The sequence below is a fragment of the Meriones unguiculatus genome, chromosome 15 (assembly GCF_030254825.1).
Source record: "Meriones unguiculatus strain TT.TT164.6M chromosome 15, Bangor_MerUng_6.1, whole genome shotgun sequence".
Taxonomy (NCBI): domain Eukaryota; kingdom Metazoa; phylum Chordata; class Mammalia; order Rodentia; family Muridae; genus Meriones; species Meriones unguiculatus.
In genome coordinates this window covers 56,649,687-56,669,240 of record NC_083362.1, presented here as the reverse complement: position 1 = coordinate 56,669,240, position 19,554 = coordinate 56,649,687, and the positions used below count along the sequence as shown (strand labels likewise).

The 19,554-nt window shown below is 38.4% G+C and overlaps 1 protein-coding gene across 8 annotated transcripts in view; it reads left to right on the top strand.

The window, feature by feature from the left end:
• Ikzf2 (IKAROS family zinc finger 2) overlaps window positions 1-19,554 on the top strand; it is a 148,204-nt gene that overhangs the window by 82,755 nt on the left and 45,895 nt on the right. For 6 of the 8 annotated variants that reach the window (XM_060368573.1, XM_060368571.1, XM_060368570.1 and 3 more), the window contains one exon: window positions 15,952-16,218. In XM_060368573.1, coding sequence (XP_060224556.1) covers window positions 15,952-16,218 — 267 coding nt within the window. The remainder of the gene's footprint in view (window positions 1-15,951; window positions 16,219-19,554) is intronic. The other 2 variants (XM_060368575.1, XM_021644334.2) reach the window with 1 other exon arrangement.

Here is a 19,554-nt window from a genome sequence, read left to right as displayed (position 1 = left end):
TGTCAATGGGAGTTTAAAAGACAAGTAGCTGACTGGCAACCCTCAGGACAATCACCAGAAGAAGTTAAAAAAAAAAAGGCAAAGAGAACTGAAGACGAATCTCTCCTTGACCAATTAACAACAGGAATTTCTGAGTTATTTATTCTTTACTTTTCTTAATTAGATGATTTGATTGGGAAAAGAGAAGATATTTTAATTTTACTCTTGTCATTTGGTACAAGAATTCACTATTTCAAAATGGAACTGACAGGCGAATTTCATTAAGATGGATAATAGGCAGTACTGTAAAAGCTTGCAACCAGTGTTAGCTAGAAGGAATTTTAACTCAGCTATTACTTTTTGACCAATGTTCTATTACTTGTCATGACAATCTTGTATTTAATGATGGTGAGTATAATGGGTTAAAGAGCTTTCATTTTAGGTTTTCATTTTAACGTGTCTGTGTGTGTGTGTGTGTGTGTGTGTGTGTGTGTGTGTCTGTGTCTGTGTGTCTGTGTGTGTGTGTGTGTGTGTGTGTGTGTGTGTGCACATTTTAAAGGTTTCGATTATACTATAGTGCTACTTTCTGGTGAAAAATAAGTTAGATAATTGTGTGCATAGTTGCGACGGAGACAGTCTAGGAATTATTAGTGAGAACTGCAAGCTGGGGCTGACATGTATGTTATTAACAGGACACACTCTGTTTCGCTTATTTATTTGTAAAAACTAAAATCTTCATCGGTGAAATACTGATGGAGCGAAGGTTTTTCTCATGTGTAGTAGGACTAAAAGTCCCCAGTTCCAGGAATTTGTGTGTGCCTCTGAGCCCTTCTTCCCCATTCTGGGCCTTTATTCTGATTAGTTCTGCTCAGATAGACAGACTCCTATAGAGCTATGGTCTCCCTCTTCTCCAATTGACATAGGCAAGTTATGAAGGCAAGACTACATGTTTAATTGCTGTAATTTGATGTGTAGCAGAGTATATGGAACAAAAGCTGCGTACCATCAACATCTCTGGATGGGACTAATATTACTATTTGCCAGCCACAAGTCAGCTGTACAGTGTTAAAGCTTCCCAATGCATTCAGTTCCTTTTCTCTGCAGATTTTTCCCTTGTTTGATGATGTCAGGTTCCACACATTTGTATTTTAGTTAGCAGCTATGTTTTAATGTTTCACATCTGAATTTGTATTAATGAAATGCATTATAGGGGTGTCTGACTCGCAGACACTGCTATGGAGCTTTGTGAAATTGTACTGGTCCTGTCTTTCGTTTTCCACCAAATGAAGGTGGCACCTACCAGGAAGACTGACATAGATGGGAGTTAAAGATAGCTGTAGGGACAGACCACTCACCTGAACAGGCCTTGGTAGGATTTTAGTGTTTCTCCCATCCTGCTCATTCATCCCTTCCATTGAAAGCTGCTTTTTCCTTAAGGGGACACATAAAGAGTGAAGCGCTATGGCTCCATTGATGCTGGCTTAGCTGTCCTTCTCAGGGAACTAGTTTCCTTGTATGGATTCTCTGTTTCCAACTAGACTGTAGCTGGGCCTGTCTTGCTCACAGGATAGGTGTCTCTAACAAGTGTCTAAATCAGTGATTCTCAACCTGTGTGTAGTGACCCCTTTGGAGATTGACTGAACCTTTCACAGGGGTCGCCTAAGACCATCTGCATATCAGAGGTTTACATTACAGTTAAAAGCAGTAGCAAAGTTACAGTTATGAAGTAGCAACAAAAATAATTTTATGGTTGCGGGTCACCACAACATGAGGAACTGCATTAAAGGGTCACAGCATTAGGAAGGTTGAGGACCACTGAGCTAGAATGTGGATCATGTTTTGCAAATATGGCCCTAGAATACAGCCTCTCCATGCACAAACTCTATGCATTTGATATAAACAATAATAAAACTAGTTTGTTTGTTTGTTTTTGAGATATGATCTTCTATATCTCAGACTGACCTCAAATTTGGTATGTAGCTGAAGATAACCTTGGACTCTGATCCTCCTGTCTCTACCCCTCAACTGCTGGAACTGTATCTTTACACCAATAACACCCAGTTTATAATAGTAAGAATTTCAATACAGGATGAGAGGAGCTAAGTTTCCTGTCTTGAGGACCTGTGTCTCTGGTGTAGGTCATGCCATTTAACCCTTGTCTTAATAGCCTACTTGCACACTCATACTATTTTGAAAATAGTCACAAACATAAGGCCGGTGCTTCCATGTTATTTTTAAAACTCCATCAGATTTTTCTCTGTAGTTTGTAATATTGATGTCATCTGGTCTGAACCCTTAAAGCTTCATGAAGTTATGAAAGTTAATTTACTCGGTGGAAAAGTGGCCTAGGAATTAAGAGCAGTTGTTGCTCTTACAGGGGACCTGGTTTCAGTTCCCAGGATCTACACTCTGGCCTTCATAGGCCCCAGGCTGGCATGTGATACATATATAAACAAAGGCAAATACTCATGCACATAACAACTTAAATAAATAAATCTCTCAAAAAAAAGCTAATTCAGCCAGGTGTGGTGGCTCATGCCCAAAATCCCAGCACTCAGGGAGGCAGAGGCAGGCAGGCAGATCTCTATGAGTTCAAGGCCTACAAAATGAGTCCAGGACAGCCAAGGCTACACAGAGAAAACTCTGTCTTGAAAAGAGAGAGAGAGAGAGAGAGAGATAGTCAACATTTTTTCCATTTTCTCTGATTATAAAAGTTGAACCAAACACTTGATAATGCATCTAATCCTGAAATAAGTAGTCTTTTTTTTTTTTTTTCTGGGCATAGGAGACTATTGCTTTTAAAGACCAGCACCCAGTGAGTTTAAAGCTGCATAGAAAGTTTCAGGCCATTCAGGGCAACATAAAGAAAAGTAGTTGTTGGGGTATGTGTTTGGGGGGGGGGGGGTGTTTGTGGATATACATGTATGTATTTTAAATTTTTATTGTTCAGTGAAAGGAAAGCTACCTTGTCATTGGATAAAGCCATGCAATAGGTTTAAACTGTTTGGAAAGGCCATGCTATAGAAGAAAAACTGAAATAATTCCAATCATACTGTCAGATGAAGGTGGAAAATAGCTTGCTTGTGCCAGGCACTTGGTGTTCCCTTTGTTCTGGTGGCAGTTGCTGTGGGTTTATTTAGGTTTCAGTGTGTCCCAGAACGTGTTACTATATACTGTGAAGGTGTTATGCTGTGCAGCAATGAAACGGGGGGGGGGGGGGGAGTGAAATGGAAGGCTCATAAAATGTCTTATCATTTTGGGCCTTCCTGGAGAAACCCAGCTGAAATTTCTGAGTGGTCAGCTTGACATTTTAAAGCAATGAGAAGTTGTGTCATTATTTCTGGACTACCACGGTAGTTAGAGGAAAGGATTTAAAGTTCACTGCAGTAATTGCTGACAGCTTCCTCGGAATGAGAGGTGCTTTTAGTAAGCATATGCAGCCTTTGGAAAAGGCAGCCTGCTAGGGACCTGAAAGGGAACGCTGGACTTTGTAAGCTGAGAGGGACAAAAATGTAGATTGAGGCATTTTTGTGCCCCCAAAGTAATTACATTCATTTTGTAGGTGGAAAAGAAGCAAAATGGCTTTTAATGGCTGCGCATGTGTTTATGGTCTTCAGGCGAAGAACAATGCCAGGCGTCTGAAATGCCCCTATATATTTTCAGGAACTAAAAATACTAAACCTAGTGGCCAGGTTGTCACAGGGAGCCAGGCAGGTAGTGTCACTGGACTTGGCACAGTTCATGCAAAGTGCTAAAGCAGTGATCCCTGCTGTAAAAGCATTCCCCTCCCTGGAAACCTGCAATTTGCCTCAGTCCCAGATGGGGAGGAAGCTCACAAACAGCCTGGAGCCATACATAATGGCAGGGCTCACGTCCTGACTGAGGCGAAGTAGAAGAAAGGAGAAATTCAAGAGTGTCCATAACCATTGAGTCAAGATTTTTATGCTTTTTAGCGAAGGCTGCGGCACTTTTCTCTTTTGTTAAGTTGGGTTTGTTCTGTTTGTTTTGCTTCTCCCCTGTCCCTTTCTGGATGCCATCCAATGTTCAACTGAAAGAAACATGTGAGGGTGGCATTTTAATCACACCGCAGTCTCCTCTGCCTCAGCATCGCACAGCACATTTATTGCTTAATAAAGAACACCCTACACCCATGTCAGCCAGGTTCCCAGTGTAGAGACCGTACATATACCTACACGCACTTATTTTAATTTGTTCTCGCCATGATCTTCAGAAATACAGTAAGACACAGGATTAAGAAGTTGTGTTTAAGCTAGAAGTTTAAATGCATCACCTAAAAGCTGTATCTTTATCCAAAATCTAAACCTAAGAACATGTATTTGTGAATAGGACTACTAATTTCATAGCTTGTTATTTATATGAAATTTTAAGTAGTCTGATATGTTCTGGAAATGCAAAGTTTACAGAGTAGAGGGACCACAAGGACCCTGGCCTTTGGTGGGGTGACATATTGCATGAGTAGGTAGCATTTTACCCATTCCTCAGGGAAGGACGTTCAGCCTCTTAGAAGGTAGCCTGTGCAATTATAGGTAACAAGAATGAGACCATCAGTGCTAAATCACAAGCTAATAAAAGGCATAATGAGATGCACTGTGCACAGATTTTACTGTCTGTCATCTAGCCAGAGAGCACCAAGCATTGTGCATGAAGTCTTGCTAGTGGGCTATAGCACTCTCTCACGTCTGATAAGCGCACCAGCTTACCTTTACAAGCCGAACAGCATTTACTTTGGCTTCCACTAGACGAGGACTGCTTTACCTCAACATTTAGAACTATGTCGTTATGTTAACGTTCCATATACCACAGCTACCAGCCTCAGAAAGCAGGCTGAAGGGGGATTTGGAAATGGAGACGAACAACTCGTGAGTAATCAGAACTTCCAATGGCGAATAGAAAGAAAACATGTTTAAAGTGGCTACAGTTCAGAACTTTCTTTTTTCACTGATGAGTAGATGGAAGTATTTCTTGATTGTTTATGTCTTCTATCTTGCACTGGCCTTTTGTAGTTGTTCAATATCAAGAGTGCTGTATGTTTTATAATGCACAGTCACATATATAATAGGATGCAAACTTAATATACAGATATACAAACACACAATTCAGCAGAGAATATAACAGACATCGACCTACAATGTTACTGGTATGTATTTGTAGGATAATATAATGTTTCAGGTACTCACACATGGTATGGTTTTTAAGTTGGGCTAAAATGTTCTATCTCCTTTTAATGTCTAGTTTCTTCATTATGTAAACTATCTTTGGCCTTTTTGAAGTATGCAGTTCCCTGTCATACCTATAATTATTTCCCTGTGAACACTGGTACACCACAACCGTCTATTCCTATTGATCCATAACATCGTGCTCATTGACAGACAGCTCCCCGATCTTTCCCTTCCTCCTGCTTCAGTCTAAGCACCAGTCTATGAGGTCAGCTGCTTCAGATTCCATGTGTGACTAATATCATGCAGTATATGTGCCTGGCTTTCTACACTTAATATATGATCCCTAGCTACATCTATTACATAAGTGACAGGATTTCATTTCATTCTTTCATAGCTGAATAATAGACTATGGTGAATCTACCATATTTTCTTAACGTATTCACCAGTTGATTGACATGCAGATTTATTCTGTATCTTGGCTATTGTTACTATGTTGCGCGAACACGGGTGTGTAGTCATAGTTTCTTAAGCAGAGTAATCCATTTCCTTAGACTATATACTAAGTGTTAAGATTGCCAATTCATATACTAATACACTATTAAGATTATGAAAAACTTCTATACCCGTTGCCACAAAGTCTATCCAAATTCCACGGACAGCACCTGGCATGTCTTTAATCCCCTTGCTTCCCACTTGTTATCTTTCGTCTTTTTTTAATAACAAGCATTTGTTACTACATGAGCTGATATTTCACTGTGTTTCTGATTTGTATTTCCCTGACCATTAATTATGTCAATTTTTTCATATATACTTGTTGGACATTTATACCATTTCTACATATTAAATGTCTATTTAATTCCTTTATTTATATTTTGTGGGTATAAACAGAAGGCATGGAGGTTGCTATCGGGCATCTTCCTCAGCTGGTTTCCACCTTATTTTTTAAGACAAGGTCTCTCATTGTTAGACTGCACCAAAATTGGGATTATAGATATTTGTCAGCACGTTCAACTTTTGCCATGGTGCTGGGGATCCTAACTCACTGAAGACACCTTAAAAACTGATCTGTCTCCTTATCCCCCTCAACCTTTGTTAAATGTAGTTTGCCAATATTGTCTTCCACTTGCAAATTGTTCCTTCAGCGATGTTTTTGCTTTGCAGTGCAGAAGCTTTCTCAGTTCGGTGAAACCGCACTTGCTTAATTTTGGTTTTATTTCCTGCGACACTGAGATCTTTCCCCCAGAACCCCATACTGTGTCTAATGCCCTCCAACATTTCCCTTAGGTTTTTCTCTTAGTCATTCCTTCTTGTCAGGTCTTGAATTTCAGACTTTAATATTTTTGGTTAATTTTGGTTGGGTTTTGTAACTGGTAAGATGTGGTTTCCTTGTTCTGTACGTGAGTGTGCAGCTGGCCCCGCAAGGCTTGTTGAAAACACTGTCTTCTTTCCAAGCCTGCTCTTGGTACCTGTTGAAAATCGGGTAATATAGAAATGTGGGTCAGCTTTCAACTCCTTTTTGTTGTGTTGTGTCATGTCAGTTTTCAATGTTGTTTATACCATGCTGATGTAAGCACCAAAATTTTGTAGCCCAGCTTGAAGCGTGATAATGTAATGCCTCCTGCTTTGCTTCTTGTAGCCCATTTGCTCTGGCAGTTTGGGGCTTTTGTGGCTCAGTTTCAGGACCTATTCGATTTCCTTTAAAGCAGTAATTATTTATTACCTGTGAATGTGAGCAAGTGTGTGAACACACGTGTGTGTTATTAGCATGAGTGACGTCAGAGCATAACTTTCAGTGGACTCAGCTTTCTTCTTCCAATCTGGGGTTCGGGAATCACACTTGAATTCACAGCCTTGGCAGCAAGCATCCTTACCTCCTGAGCCATCTCACCAGCTCTAACTTCTTTCGTCGGGGTTTTATGATTTTCCTTGAAGAGCTCTTTTTCCTCTTTGGCCAAATTTAGTTGTAGTAATTTCATTGATTTATTTATTTAGTCACTCTTGCCAATAGTGTAGCTTCTTGATTTCTGTTCCAGACAGTCAGCATATAGCGATACGGATCTCCGGTATGTGTTTGTGTGTATGTGTGTGTAAGTATATCTAAATAATGTATATATAAAACAGAAATCAGTATATGACTATATACATATATAAATATATATGCTATATTATAGAAACTGTTCACTCGTTAAGATTAGGAAATAAGGTACGTTCATAATGTGTAAACAACGATGCTGTTACTTTGAAGAAAATTAGTATTTGGCACAGATCTGTTAAAAATTTGCTTTGTGATTGCCCTTAATCACCATTTTTTTCCTTGTTTCTGACTAGTCAAAGTGCTTTATTGGCTACATATTTCTAACTGACCAACTTCGCATCTTGGTACCACGTGTAGACTTTTAATTTGAGTCAAAGACTGAAGTGCCTGTAGAATACCACAGAGAGAATCCGCTGCCTTTATATGTAACAAAGAGCCTAAACTTGTCTTTGATGGATGTCATTGGCTTTTCATAGGATTTATGTTGAACTTATAGTTAACTTTGGCCAGTGTGGGCCTTTTAATAGTGTCCAGTTTTCTCATTCCTGAACACATGATTTCTTTTCAATTTGTGTGTGTGTGTTCAATATTTTTAAATTCTCGCTACAGAAATCCTTTCCCTTTTAGTTAAGTTTACTCCCAGGAAACTTCTTATGCCTGGGATTCCTGTCTTGATTTCTCTTTCCCATTATTGGCTACTGCTATGTTCCAGTACTATTATTGTTTTTGTTTTTGTGTGCTGATATTATGTATTGGATCTTAGCTGACTTACTTTGTAATATGTGTTTTAAATCAAGTCCTTATGGTTTTTCTCTATATAAAAGACCATTGGCTCATTATTTATGGCCGTTATTGGATACCAGCTTGTAAGTATTTTCTTAAATCTTACCATGGACCTTTTAACCTTTACTTCAGTAATGGTACTCAAAGTATTCAGCTTATTTTATGCTATACATTTACGGTATGGTTTTGCCCAGACTTGTTAAGCAACATAGCATTGCGTATTGTATATACTATTGTACTTAATACCCAGAATGCAGTATCTTGATACTTATTAAACAGGAAAATTGAGACTTGGGTTTACTAACATCCTGTGGCTAATGAGTGAATGAACCTGGTCTTAAGCTCCAAGATTCAGCTCATGCTCTTAATCTTTGCTTGCTCTAATTGACTATGTGGCTCACAGTCTTGTGGTTTTTATCTAGAAAATATTATACTCGTCTATACATACAATAGGAAATGGAGAGATTTGGTAGGTGTCTTAACATTCATACCTTAGTACTTGAAAAATAAGCATTCTAATCTCCCGTTTCCACTACTTCGTATGTTGCTTTGTAATTTTCCCCTTTTAATATAGATGCTGTGCATGCCTGCACAAAATGTTCACTCAGTAGGACTGGAAGGTAGGCACAAGAGGACTGCTGCTGCTGTTTTGTGGGAAAACCGAAACAGACTTACAAGTATTGAGATTTTGTTTGGCAGATGTCCGGGTTACTGTCACCTAACCATCGGATTTCTCTTGATCACTACTTGATACATTTTATGGGCTCTACATTTATCATTGACCAACCTGTATCATGTGGGCCCCATGTGGAATCTTTATATGATGCAGATAAATCAGAGGGTGCTTATCAGGGACACCTTGAAAGGACCTTCTAGCCTTGATCTCAGTGTGTATGTCCCACGTATGGTAGAGCATAGAGTATGGACAGCAGTGGATTCCCGTCGCTTTGGTGACTCCGCTGCGCTGTTGAAAAGCCGGAGCTTTGTGTATTCCCTCTTTTGCAGTTGCCCCACAATAGAAACCCCTGCTCTGTTCCTTATCACTTTCTCTTTAGTGCACAACGCTGCCTCCTGACCTGGTTAAGTGTCCTTAGTGGCCTCCAGTGAACCGGTGTCATGATTCCCTTTGCGTGCATGCCCAATGGGCTGGATTGTATAGTAATAATTTTCCATCTTACAGAAGTTAGGTTAAGAATCTTGTTCTACCCTTATTAAAAATATTTCTCAATGTGATTTGTTTTGTAAGCCTCCCATAGTTATGTTAGACACATGATTGCCAAACACCAGTTTAAAGTCAATCGCTCTTACATGAGAAGAAATCCATGCTCGAAAAATTTGGCAGTAGGAGCTGGTCTTCTTTCCAAACAGACTCTCACACAATTTTCTCTTTACTTCAAACTGACAAACTAATTACCCATATTAGACATTGAATTATATACGTATGTGCTGTGCTAAGTTATCGTTTCTTAATGTTGGCATTCCTTTTGTATTAACTAATAACTAGTCACTGACCCTGTTTGTGATGAATAGGATTATAGCAAGAATTTGGTCCTCAATGAGGCCTGGATCCCAGCTTAAGCTGATTCTGAATAGCTGTGCAAATCAAAAGTCTTATTTCACCTGTATTTTCATCAATAATGTGAAGATGAAAATACACTTTAGTGATTGTTACTATTAAATGTCACAGTAGTGTGTGGACTTTTTCGTGTCCTATGGTGATGTTATATTGGTGATGTTTTGAGCTTAAAACCTCTCTATCAGGATAATTTTTGTAACTTTTCAGTAACTTAAGAAGTAAAGGAAAATGAAGAAGTTTGGTAGCAGTTTTTCAGTAAATAGATAGGAAGTGGCGAGTGTGTGTGAGGTCACAGAGGGAGCAGACTGTTTCTCACTGAATCCACTCTGTATTTCCTTTCATGACTGTAATGCTGGGCACCATAAAATTAAAGCTTCTGTAAAGATGAAATTGCCACAGTGTTAGGCCAACATGGGTTTCACAGAAAGAGAACTTTGTGGCCTGAGAGCTTTCCTGAAATTGGTAATGGCAGATTTGGCCTCTGTGGTGTACTTATTTGGATGGGGAAGAAGGGGGAAATGGTGTTACCTAGTAAGGGCCTGAAGGGTTGTCATAAGGACCTGAGTGTCGAGCTCTAGGGCCCATGTAAGCCAGGCCTGGAGGCACATTATCTGTAACTGTAGTGCCAGTGAGGGTGAGCGTGGAAACGAGAGAATCCATGGCGTTCTTTAGCCAGCCAGCAGAGCCAGAGTAGGCTCCAGGTTCAGAAGAGACCCTGTCTCAGAAAATAAGGTGTAAAGTGTTGAAAGATACACCCGCAGATGGATCTGGACCCCTCCACACAGATACATAGACAAGCACACATTAGCACAAATATGCACACATATACACACACCCCTCTTACACATACACTTGTTCTCTTTCTCTGTGTGTCTCTCTGTCTCTGTCTCCGTCTCTGTCTCTCTCTCTCTCTCTGTCTCTCTCTCTCTCACACACACACACTCAGGCTATGATGAGCAGCCTCAGAATGCTGCCCACAAACAGCTCAGCTGCAGTTTGGTGACACCAGTGCCTGGGCTTGTCCAACCCTTCATGAAACAAGTACTTTAAGGATCTTGTGAGAGAGCTCTTTTGCAAGACTTGCCCATTGTGTGCCCACAGTTAACAGAAATGAAGTATTTGTGCCCTTTGAAATTTCACTGAGGAGTTCAAAATGATTGCATATACTTTAAGATAACTCTGGTTATGATGTTTTGTTTTTTTTTTTTTTATTTTGTTTGTCCTCTTGGTAGATTCTTAGTAGATACTTGCACTTTACACCAGTTTTGAAGACATGTTGCTTTCGCTAATGCATTATTTAAACTGTTGATGGACTAGTTTGTTGTGTCTTTTCCTAATGTTTAAAAGAAAGTTATATTGGTACAGATTCAACTTTAGCAGATAATTACATAGAAGTATTGAATCAATTATGGTGTTCGAAGCCACTTCATGCAATGAGCATTGACTGAGAAAAATTGTTTCTGAGTTTTAACAAATCCTTTAAGTGCCCATTTGAATTCTTACACAGCACAAACCAAGTATATAAAAATAGAACCACACATGATAAGTGCTTTAATTCAGGAAAAATGAAATTTTAGTCTTACTTTTTCCTTATGAAACTAATGTTACTTGAACTCCCTTAGTATTTGTTTCCATTAAAACATTTAATTTTGAGTTTAGTGCTGAGGAGACTGCTCAGTTAGAAGTGCTTGCCATGCAAACATGAGAACCTGACTTCAGTCTACAGAAATTATGTCAAAAAACAGATGTGGTTCCCTGAGGTAATCCCAAGGATAAAAAGGCAGATATACATGTATCCCCCAAGACTTGCTGGCCAGCTAGCCTTGTGTACTTGAAGAGTTTCTAGGCTAGTCAGAGATCCTGTCTCAAAAACAAACAAACAAACAAACAAAAAAACCTTTTTAAAAAAGTGTACGGTACTTGAGAAACTACATTCAAAGGTTTTCTTTGCTCTTCACAGACAGACAGACAGACACACACACACACACACACACACACACACACCAAAATTGAACATTTAAAATCGTTTTTGAAAAGCTGAAGTCACCAATTTGGAAGAAAGTAAGCCAGAAAACTTATCCTATACTCTAAATGATTAATCCACATAGCCTTGGATATGAAGAAAAGTTACAAACCCTGTACATTATTTCCCTGTCCATGAAGTTCAATCAATCTTCGTGTGGGCTGGTAGAGTCAGATCGTAGTAGTAATAACGTTTTAAGTTGTAGAATGCTTATATAATCTAAGCGTTTTGATAATTACACTTGTGGTTCTGCTTGCTATGGTATTTCCAAAACTTTCCAACTAAAATTTAATGAGATTATTTTTGAAAACCGAATTCTCTTAGGAAAAGTAAAATTGATCCTCTTAATGCCTGACAGTTTAGAACTAGCTTCATATAGTCCACCATACATATAGAAACCTTACTTGTAAAATTTTATAAATTATTTCACATTTCTTGAAGGAATCGTTCACCAGAGTGCACACAGTTTTGTGTGTTGAAAGGATGGGTACGTGAGTGAAATTTGAGTTATAGATCTATAGTAAAGTGGCCAATTTATCCAAAATGACTGATGGAAACCCTCCTCAATCTTTGCGCTATTTCATTCAGTAAATTTGTAAGTAAATTAAGTGTAAGTAAATTAAGTTAGTGGAATAGCTGCCCTACTTAGGCAGGAATTCCTTCATGGCCTCTTTCTATGTGCATACTACCTTGTTAATCTGAGTTTCTCATTAAGTTAGTGAGTTTTGTTTTACTTTTAATCATCAACCTCCAATAAATGTTAAACAAAGCAGCAGCAGGTATTTTAGTATTCTTCTGTTTCTTGGTAAGAAGGTCATGTTACTGACCTAACCTAGGCCTTTGCTCAGCAAGCACTTTGCATGAGTTATACTCCTGACCGTGGGTCTATGGCTTCATTATTATTATTATTAATTTAAAACCATTTTTATATTTTAAAATATTTAAATATATTTTGATCATATTCTTCATCTCTCTCAAGTCCCTCCAGATCCCCTCCCTAACCTTACCCAACCCAAATTTAAGTTCTTTCTCAAAAACGGACAAAAACCCAACTTCTAGGAAACAGTGTATGTTTGTTTCTTGCTATGTGAGGAAGATGAGTTACGTGAGTGTAACCTTCATGCGTGGAGACACCACCACCTCACGTTTTACTTTATACTTCATTCTCGCCAATTACTCTAGTTTTCATTTAGCATGATTACGGCAGAGCTCCATACATCTCACTGAATTAGTTTCTCAACAACTATGAAGCTGTTACTAACGTCATTTTGCCATTTGTTTTTAGATGCTACCATGTGTGTGCTTTACAACAGTCTGTATTTGTTTACCTGTATATAAGTTTTCAATCATTGCCCTCCTTAATGCCTCGCTAATGGTTGAAGGCAGCGTAGTTCTCCACTCCCTGTTACATACCTGGACACAGTGATAATGTTGAAGCTTTCTACTGTAGAGAGTCCATTATACTCACTGAAGAAGCTAACGTCTTGTTTGTCCAAGAAGTCATTTCCCCCCCAAGAAAGCTCTCTCATAGTTTGATTTACACAGTTTGGAAGAAGACATTGGGCATACATAAGATAAAATTAGCCGCAGACTTGTATAGAATGAAATTAGCCTGTTTATGAGAACATCTTTCTAGACTATATTGTACAAATAAGTCCGTGTAGTAAAGATCAAAACTCCAGCTTCAAAAACTTCAAAACTAGAATGCTATTAACATTCTACTTAGTGACTGGGAGTTGTGTTAGGCTCATATTTTGGTTCAAACAGTGACAGTCAACTCTTTAATTAAAGTGGAAGTTTGAACTGATGCTCCTATGATAAGAATCTGCACATGCGGGTATTAATTTTTTGAGTTCTGAAGAGGAAACTCTGGCAAGCTTCATGCTGGTTAAACACTGCTTGTCAAACACTAGCTAATTCATGAGTAAAGCGGTAAGCCGAAATATTTGCAAAATGCATCAGCAGCACAGAGCTAAGTTCCTGGGGAACAGGGGGAATAGGCCTTGAGGAGGTGCTGGGGATAAGCGTTCCTAGCAGAGCATTTTTTGTTGAGGTTTGGAATAGTTGTGTATGCATAATGAGGTATCTTGGGAAGAGACCTGAAGTCCAAACAGAAGTAGTTCTGTGTAGCATTTCCGACATGCTCCCCTGTTGGCTACTACCTGTCTTATGTTGTTGGTTGTGGCGTATTCTTCCTGTGTTGCCACACTAGCCCTAAAACCATTCTAGATATTGGAAATTTTTATTTTTTGATTTTTCAGACTAAAAAAAAAAACATTAAAACTCAATGAGGAAAGTTTGGTAGAGAAAAAAATGGGCAAATAGTGTTGATGAACTATTTTCAGAAAAGGAAAGAGCATTTACATTTATAACTGAGCTTAATTTTGAATACATAATTTAATTACATGTAAAAATACAAGAGTTTTCACACTGATCATTCATTCCGTGTGAATATCTATATTTGTAATAGCAACAAAGAAAGAGTGATAATCAATCTCTGCTGATGGCAATCTGAATGTATCATTTATTTTACGTTTTAAATGGATTCACATAAACGTGGATTCCTAAACGTGAACATTGTGGTTGTAATTTCTTTGAGACAGAGACTGAAGGATTTTGAGCCTTGGCTAAAAATGATTTAATTTTAACATTCAATCCTTTGTATTGTTTCATCTTTCTTTACACTGGCATGGGATCTATAACATAAAACAGGATTGGAGGAGTAAGATACATACACCCAGTGAGTAAATATCGCTTGGCTATCTTCTGCACATCATGAGCTCTGCAGGCATGCTGGGAGTACAGCATTGAGTGTCATATTGTCTCTTCTCAGTGGGATCATCTCAGTCTCTAAATTGCTAGGTTCCATGAGGACGACTGTCCTTTTGTGGATTATAGAGCAGTTTATATTATGTAAGTTAATCCGTCTCCAGGAAAATCTTGCAAAGTAATTGTAGCACTCTCTTGCCCAAAGAAGAAAAAAGGGATGTGTGTTTATTGAGTTTACTCAGTTAAACTCAGACCAACCCTGAGAAATGGGGACATTATCATCTCCATTTTAGGGAGGGCAGGGAGAAATGTTAAGTTCTGTAAGATGCTTGGCAATTTAAGAATGCATCTTCACTCTTACTAACCTGTTCTGCCCAAACCTTATTCAGCAACCCGAATCCACTGCCACTTTTCAAATGCACGATGTAAGATTCATAGGTTACATAATTAGTTTACGATTATACTATTGGCACTCTGTAGCATACTGTCTGTCATCAGAGAGCTCTGCAGACAGGGACACAGAAAGCCTCTCTGATGGCTCCCTGTCCTGATAAGCACTGCTGACGAGTCACAACTATATAACTTCTTTAGGAAAACAGCTGTGGAATTTAAAAAAAAAAAGGAGCATACTTTGTTTTATGAACTCATTTCCTCTATCCAGGTAGTAACCAACTAATTTGTTGTGTTTAATAGCTTCGGTGTGGACCCTTAAGAAAGTTTCAGGATCACACTACCAAAGCCTGATATAAATTAAAACCTGCGTCTGCTTTGCGAAAAGACTCGTCAATTTGGACTGAAGGCTGTGCTAACAGAATCCCAACTTTTCTATGGGATGATCCAAAAACAGCAAACAGAGGGCATTATATTTCTTAACAGCCGCAAGTGTGTGCATGCATGCTATGCCATTCCTGTCATTAGCTGCTTTTCAGTTTATAGAGATCAGTGTTAGAACATTTTGGTTTACAACCCCACATGTTCCATAGAGGACTATTTTTGTTGCGCATCGGGAAACAAAAGCAGGGTAATTTAAGATGGCAAGGTCTAGGCACTTTACTTCACGTTAAATGTTTGTGTTTAGTCTGACTTGGGGACATTTGCCTCGACAGTGTGCCTTCATATGTGACAGACATTTGTGGGATTAAGATCTTGAGTTGTTTCACTTGCTCGGTGCAGAAGCAGGTTGACACAGGTACTCTGATGTGAAGCAGAGAATGCGAAATAAATGTGACTGTTAAATTAAGATGAGGCATGGCTTAGTGGGTTAAGCAATACTTAACCTTGTGTCTTCCACACATGCTTCTCATTCTTAGGAACTTTAGCGACAAACTTTAAAAAAGAATGCAAGAATTGGTTAATGACTTGCATAAAAGCAACAAAGCTTAGTGAAATAAATGATTGTGTGCAGACATGAAGGGTCTTTTGTTCACCCAGAGTGCTCCTGAGCTGTCTTCCCTCTCTCCAAAGGCTTACTCATTAGAAGAGCATGAACACAGTATGGATTGACTTAGTACATCATTTCCATCCACTCCACAGAGTGACAGTGGGCAGGAGAGAAATGGAGGTTGTAGCACATAACCAAAGTTTTTAAATTCCTTTTAAATTACAGCAAATTCCGTAAAACTAGAAATGCAGAGTGATGAAGAGTGTGACAGAAAACCCCTGAGCCGTGAAGACGAGATCAGGGGCCATGATGAGGGGAGCAGCCTAGAAGAACCCCTAATTGAGAGCAGCGAGGTGGCTGACAACAGGAAAGTCCAGGATCTTCAAGGCGAGGGAGGAATCCGGCTTCCGAATGGTAAACTGAAATGTGACGTCTGTGGCATGGTTTGCATTGGGCCCAATGTGCTTATGGTACATAAAAGGAGTCACACTGGTAAGCAGCTGAACGCATAACCTGATGACTGCCTGTGGATCTGATGTTGATATTACCTGACATCTATTCTCTTTCCTTTTTATTCAGGGGTGGCAATGTGAAGTTACCTTTTCAGAATTCTGCTAGTATTGGATTGCTGGGAAGCAGAAAGTAGCCTGGGTCTTGACTTCCAGCCTTCAAATCTGAATAGCATGTCAGAAAAGAAGTTTGGGATTCAGTTTCCACAGTTCTTAATATAGCAATAATATGATAAGGGTTCAAAAGGTATAGGAGAATTTCATTGAGTAATTTAATCTTTTTGTATCTGTGAACATATTTTACCATACCCATGGGCAGGTAACATAGTTTGCTTCCTAGGACCATATACTATGGAATAGCACTCACACATTTTCACTTTAGTTAACTCCTTGAAATATTATTTCTGGTCAGTCTTTGCCTACCAAAAGTCTCTGTAGCGGGCAGGTAATATCACTAGTTCAAGGGTGCTAACATTATCTTGTAACTTTTAATTCTAGGGGTAAAAAAAAAAAAAAACGGATATGGTTTAACATGTTAAAGGGAACCAGGGGTGTAGACAGAGATGTGGAATTAGGTGAGGAAAAAGCCTATGGATAATTTAATATTTGCTTTAGGCATGGAAAGATACAAGTACTTCATAAAAAAAAACCAAAAAAACAAAAAAACAAAACAGGCCAAATGAGAAGGAACGAGTGTTATATAAATCTACTCAAAGTTTTTGAAAGAAGGAAGGAGGAATAAAAGAAGGATGGAGGCGGGGAAGGAAAGAGTGGGTAAAAGCAGCACAATGAAATTGTGTGTGTGCATTTTTACAAAATTTCAAGTTCAGCAGATTATGGGGCACACACCTGTAACCCCAGTGTTTGGCAAGTGGAGGCAAGTGGGTCAGCATTACCCTAACTTATCTAAAGTTTGAGCCCAGCCTGTGCTTCGTTAGACTGTCCCCAGACAAAACAACAACAAAGATTTTTCCCGCCAGGTGTGGTGGTACATATGCTTAGACCACTACTTGGGAGGCAGAGGCAGGAGGATCTCTGTGTATTTAAGGTCTATAAAGTGAGTTCCAGGCTAACCCTGGCTACATAGTGAGACCCTTTCTAAAAAAGAAAGAAACAGTTAAAGGAATATATCTTTTACTAAAACATGGTGGTATTATTCTCTAGCAAAAAAATGTTAAAAATCAATATTCTCTGTTTTAAATATGTGATATTCTTTTGAAAGAATGAGAAATCACGTGAAAGAGATGTATTTTAAAGTTGCCTTCTACATAATCAACTTAAAACTTTTATCGTAAAACATGTGCTGTAAATTATACATGAAATCATTTTTAGTTAAGACTTCTCATGACACACATGAAGAAATTCAAGTATCTGCCATATATCCCTTACCTAGGAAAAAAATCCCCAGTGAGGCTGGAACCATGGTGCTCAGATTCCTAGACTAGTATAGTTTGAACACACGTGGCTGGGCTCTTATTATACAACTTATTAGTATAAAGTATGACTGTAAACTAAGGCTAATATCTTTACAGTAGAATTTTTACATTTAGATTAATGTAATCATCATCCATTTTCCAGTGTATGCATTTTTAAACCATAACAATTAGTATTTTTTGTTATGAATATTCTTTTTAAACACTGTCACATTTAAAAGTGTTTATATATCACTAATGAAACTTTTTTTGTCTTGGGGAAGTTAAGGTATCAAGCTTTGATATCTATTCAGTAAAAAAAAAACCAAAAAACAAAAAAACAAGAAGACTAGTTAATCTACTTTTCATTCCATGCCCATGAAACAATACTGGCCTGGAATAGGAGTTTTCAGAACTGCATTCATTATGTTGGAATGTGTGTCCTGAAGCTCATAAAACACCTATTCAAATTAGTAATTTGATTTTGAAATATTAAATAGTTCAGTTACTTTGAAGTTGAATTTTATTTACTGATAATTTTAAGAGTCAAGTTTATACTGAATACTAGTTTGGGAAGATTTTTAATAAAAGCTCTTAGTTAAGAAAATTCAAAAAACATGAAAACCCTTTCTTGAAGACGTTTAATTTGTACTTTACTGTATCTGTTGTGAAATTTACTGATTTTTTTAATAAAATTTTTTAATAAGATAATCCAACGCCTAGTCCTCTTTCCACTTCATACTTGCTACAAAAGTGGAATGGAATTATTTAAACTCTGGAAATGATGTAATTGATATAAGGCTTGTTTATAAATAGTTACACAGATTCTTGCAGGTCTCAGAATATGAGACTCACTAGTAAGGGCAAGGAGAGAAACCTAAGCAACTATTGCAAGTTCATTCAGCATAAACTCCTTTGCCTTACTGCATTACTTTGAAAACTAGAATTCCTTCCTCAGAGCTGGGAGACTTTTTTATTTCGATGGATCTTCATAGAGAAGCCTAGGCTATTCTATGACATTCTGTTACGTGTGGCCTCTTAAAATAGGCCTAAACTATACATTTCCGACGACTTAGTTGATCCCAGTAGATTGTCATATTCTCAATTTCACTGTAATACTGTTTGATAACAGGCTTATTTGTGTTTCTTTAAACTACATGTAGAAAGGTGTCTTGGGGTGTTATTGCTGCAAAGAGATCCAATGACCGTGGCAACTCTTACAAAGGAAAACATTTAATTGGATATAGCTTACAACAAGAAGCATGGAGGCATGCAGGCAGGCGAAGTGCTGGAGAAGGGGCAGAGAGTTCTCAGTCTTGGTACGCAGACAGCAGAAGGAGACTGCCATACTAGGCCTAACTTGAGACTGAAAAGCTTCCCCCCCCCAAGTGACACACTTCCTCCAACAAGGCTATACCTATTAATAGTGCCACTCCTATGGGCCAAGCATTCACACACATGAGTCTATGAGGGCCATGCCTATTCAAAACCACCACAGAAGGTATCATCACAACCTAGTCTTTAACCAACTGTTTTCTCTATAGTAGGAACTACTGCCTTCATTTTAGAGTTTCCTACTCTAAATATATATATATATATATATATATTATATGTAGTGAAACAAAAGCCACATTCTTAAATCATTTGTGAGGCCCTTGGGAAGGACGTTTTGAGTGTTTCTAGCTCATAAATTATCTAACATACAATTGGCTATGAATAAGAAAATAAGAAAGCACCCAGTTTATTCCAGTTACATGGGCTCTCAAGTCTAATGCACCTTTCTTCTCTCTCTTTTGTACTCTACTAAAATGCCAATTCCAGTGTCTCTTAATGGCTTGCCATTACCTCTTTGCCATTGCTACTTTAGTAAGTAATCAGGTAATATTTTCATCAGATACTTCTGGCAC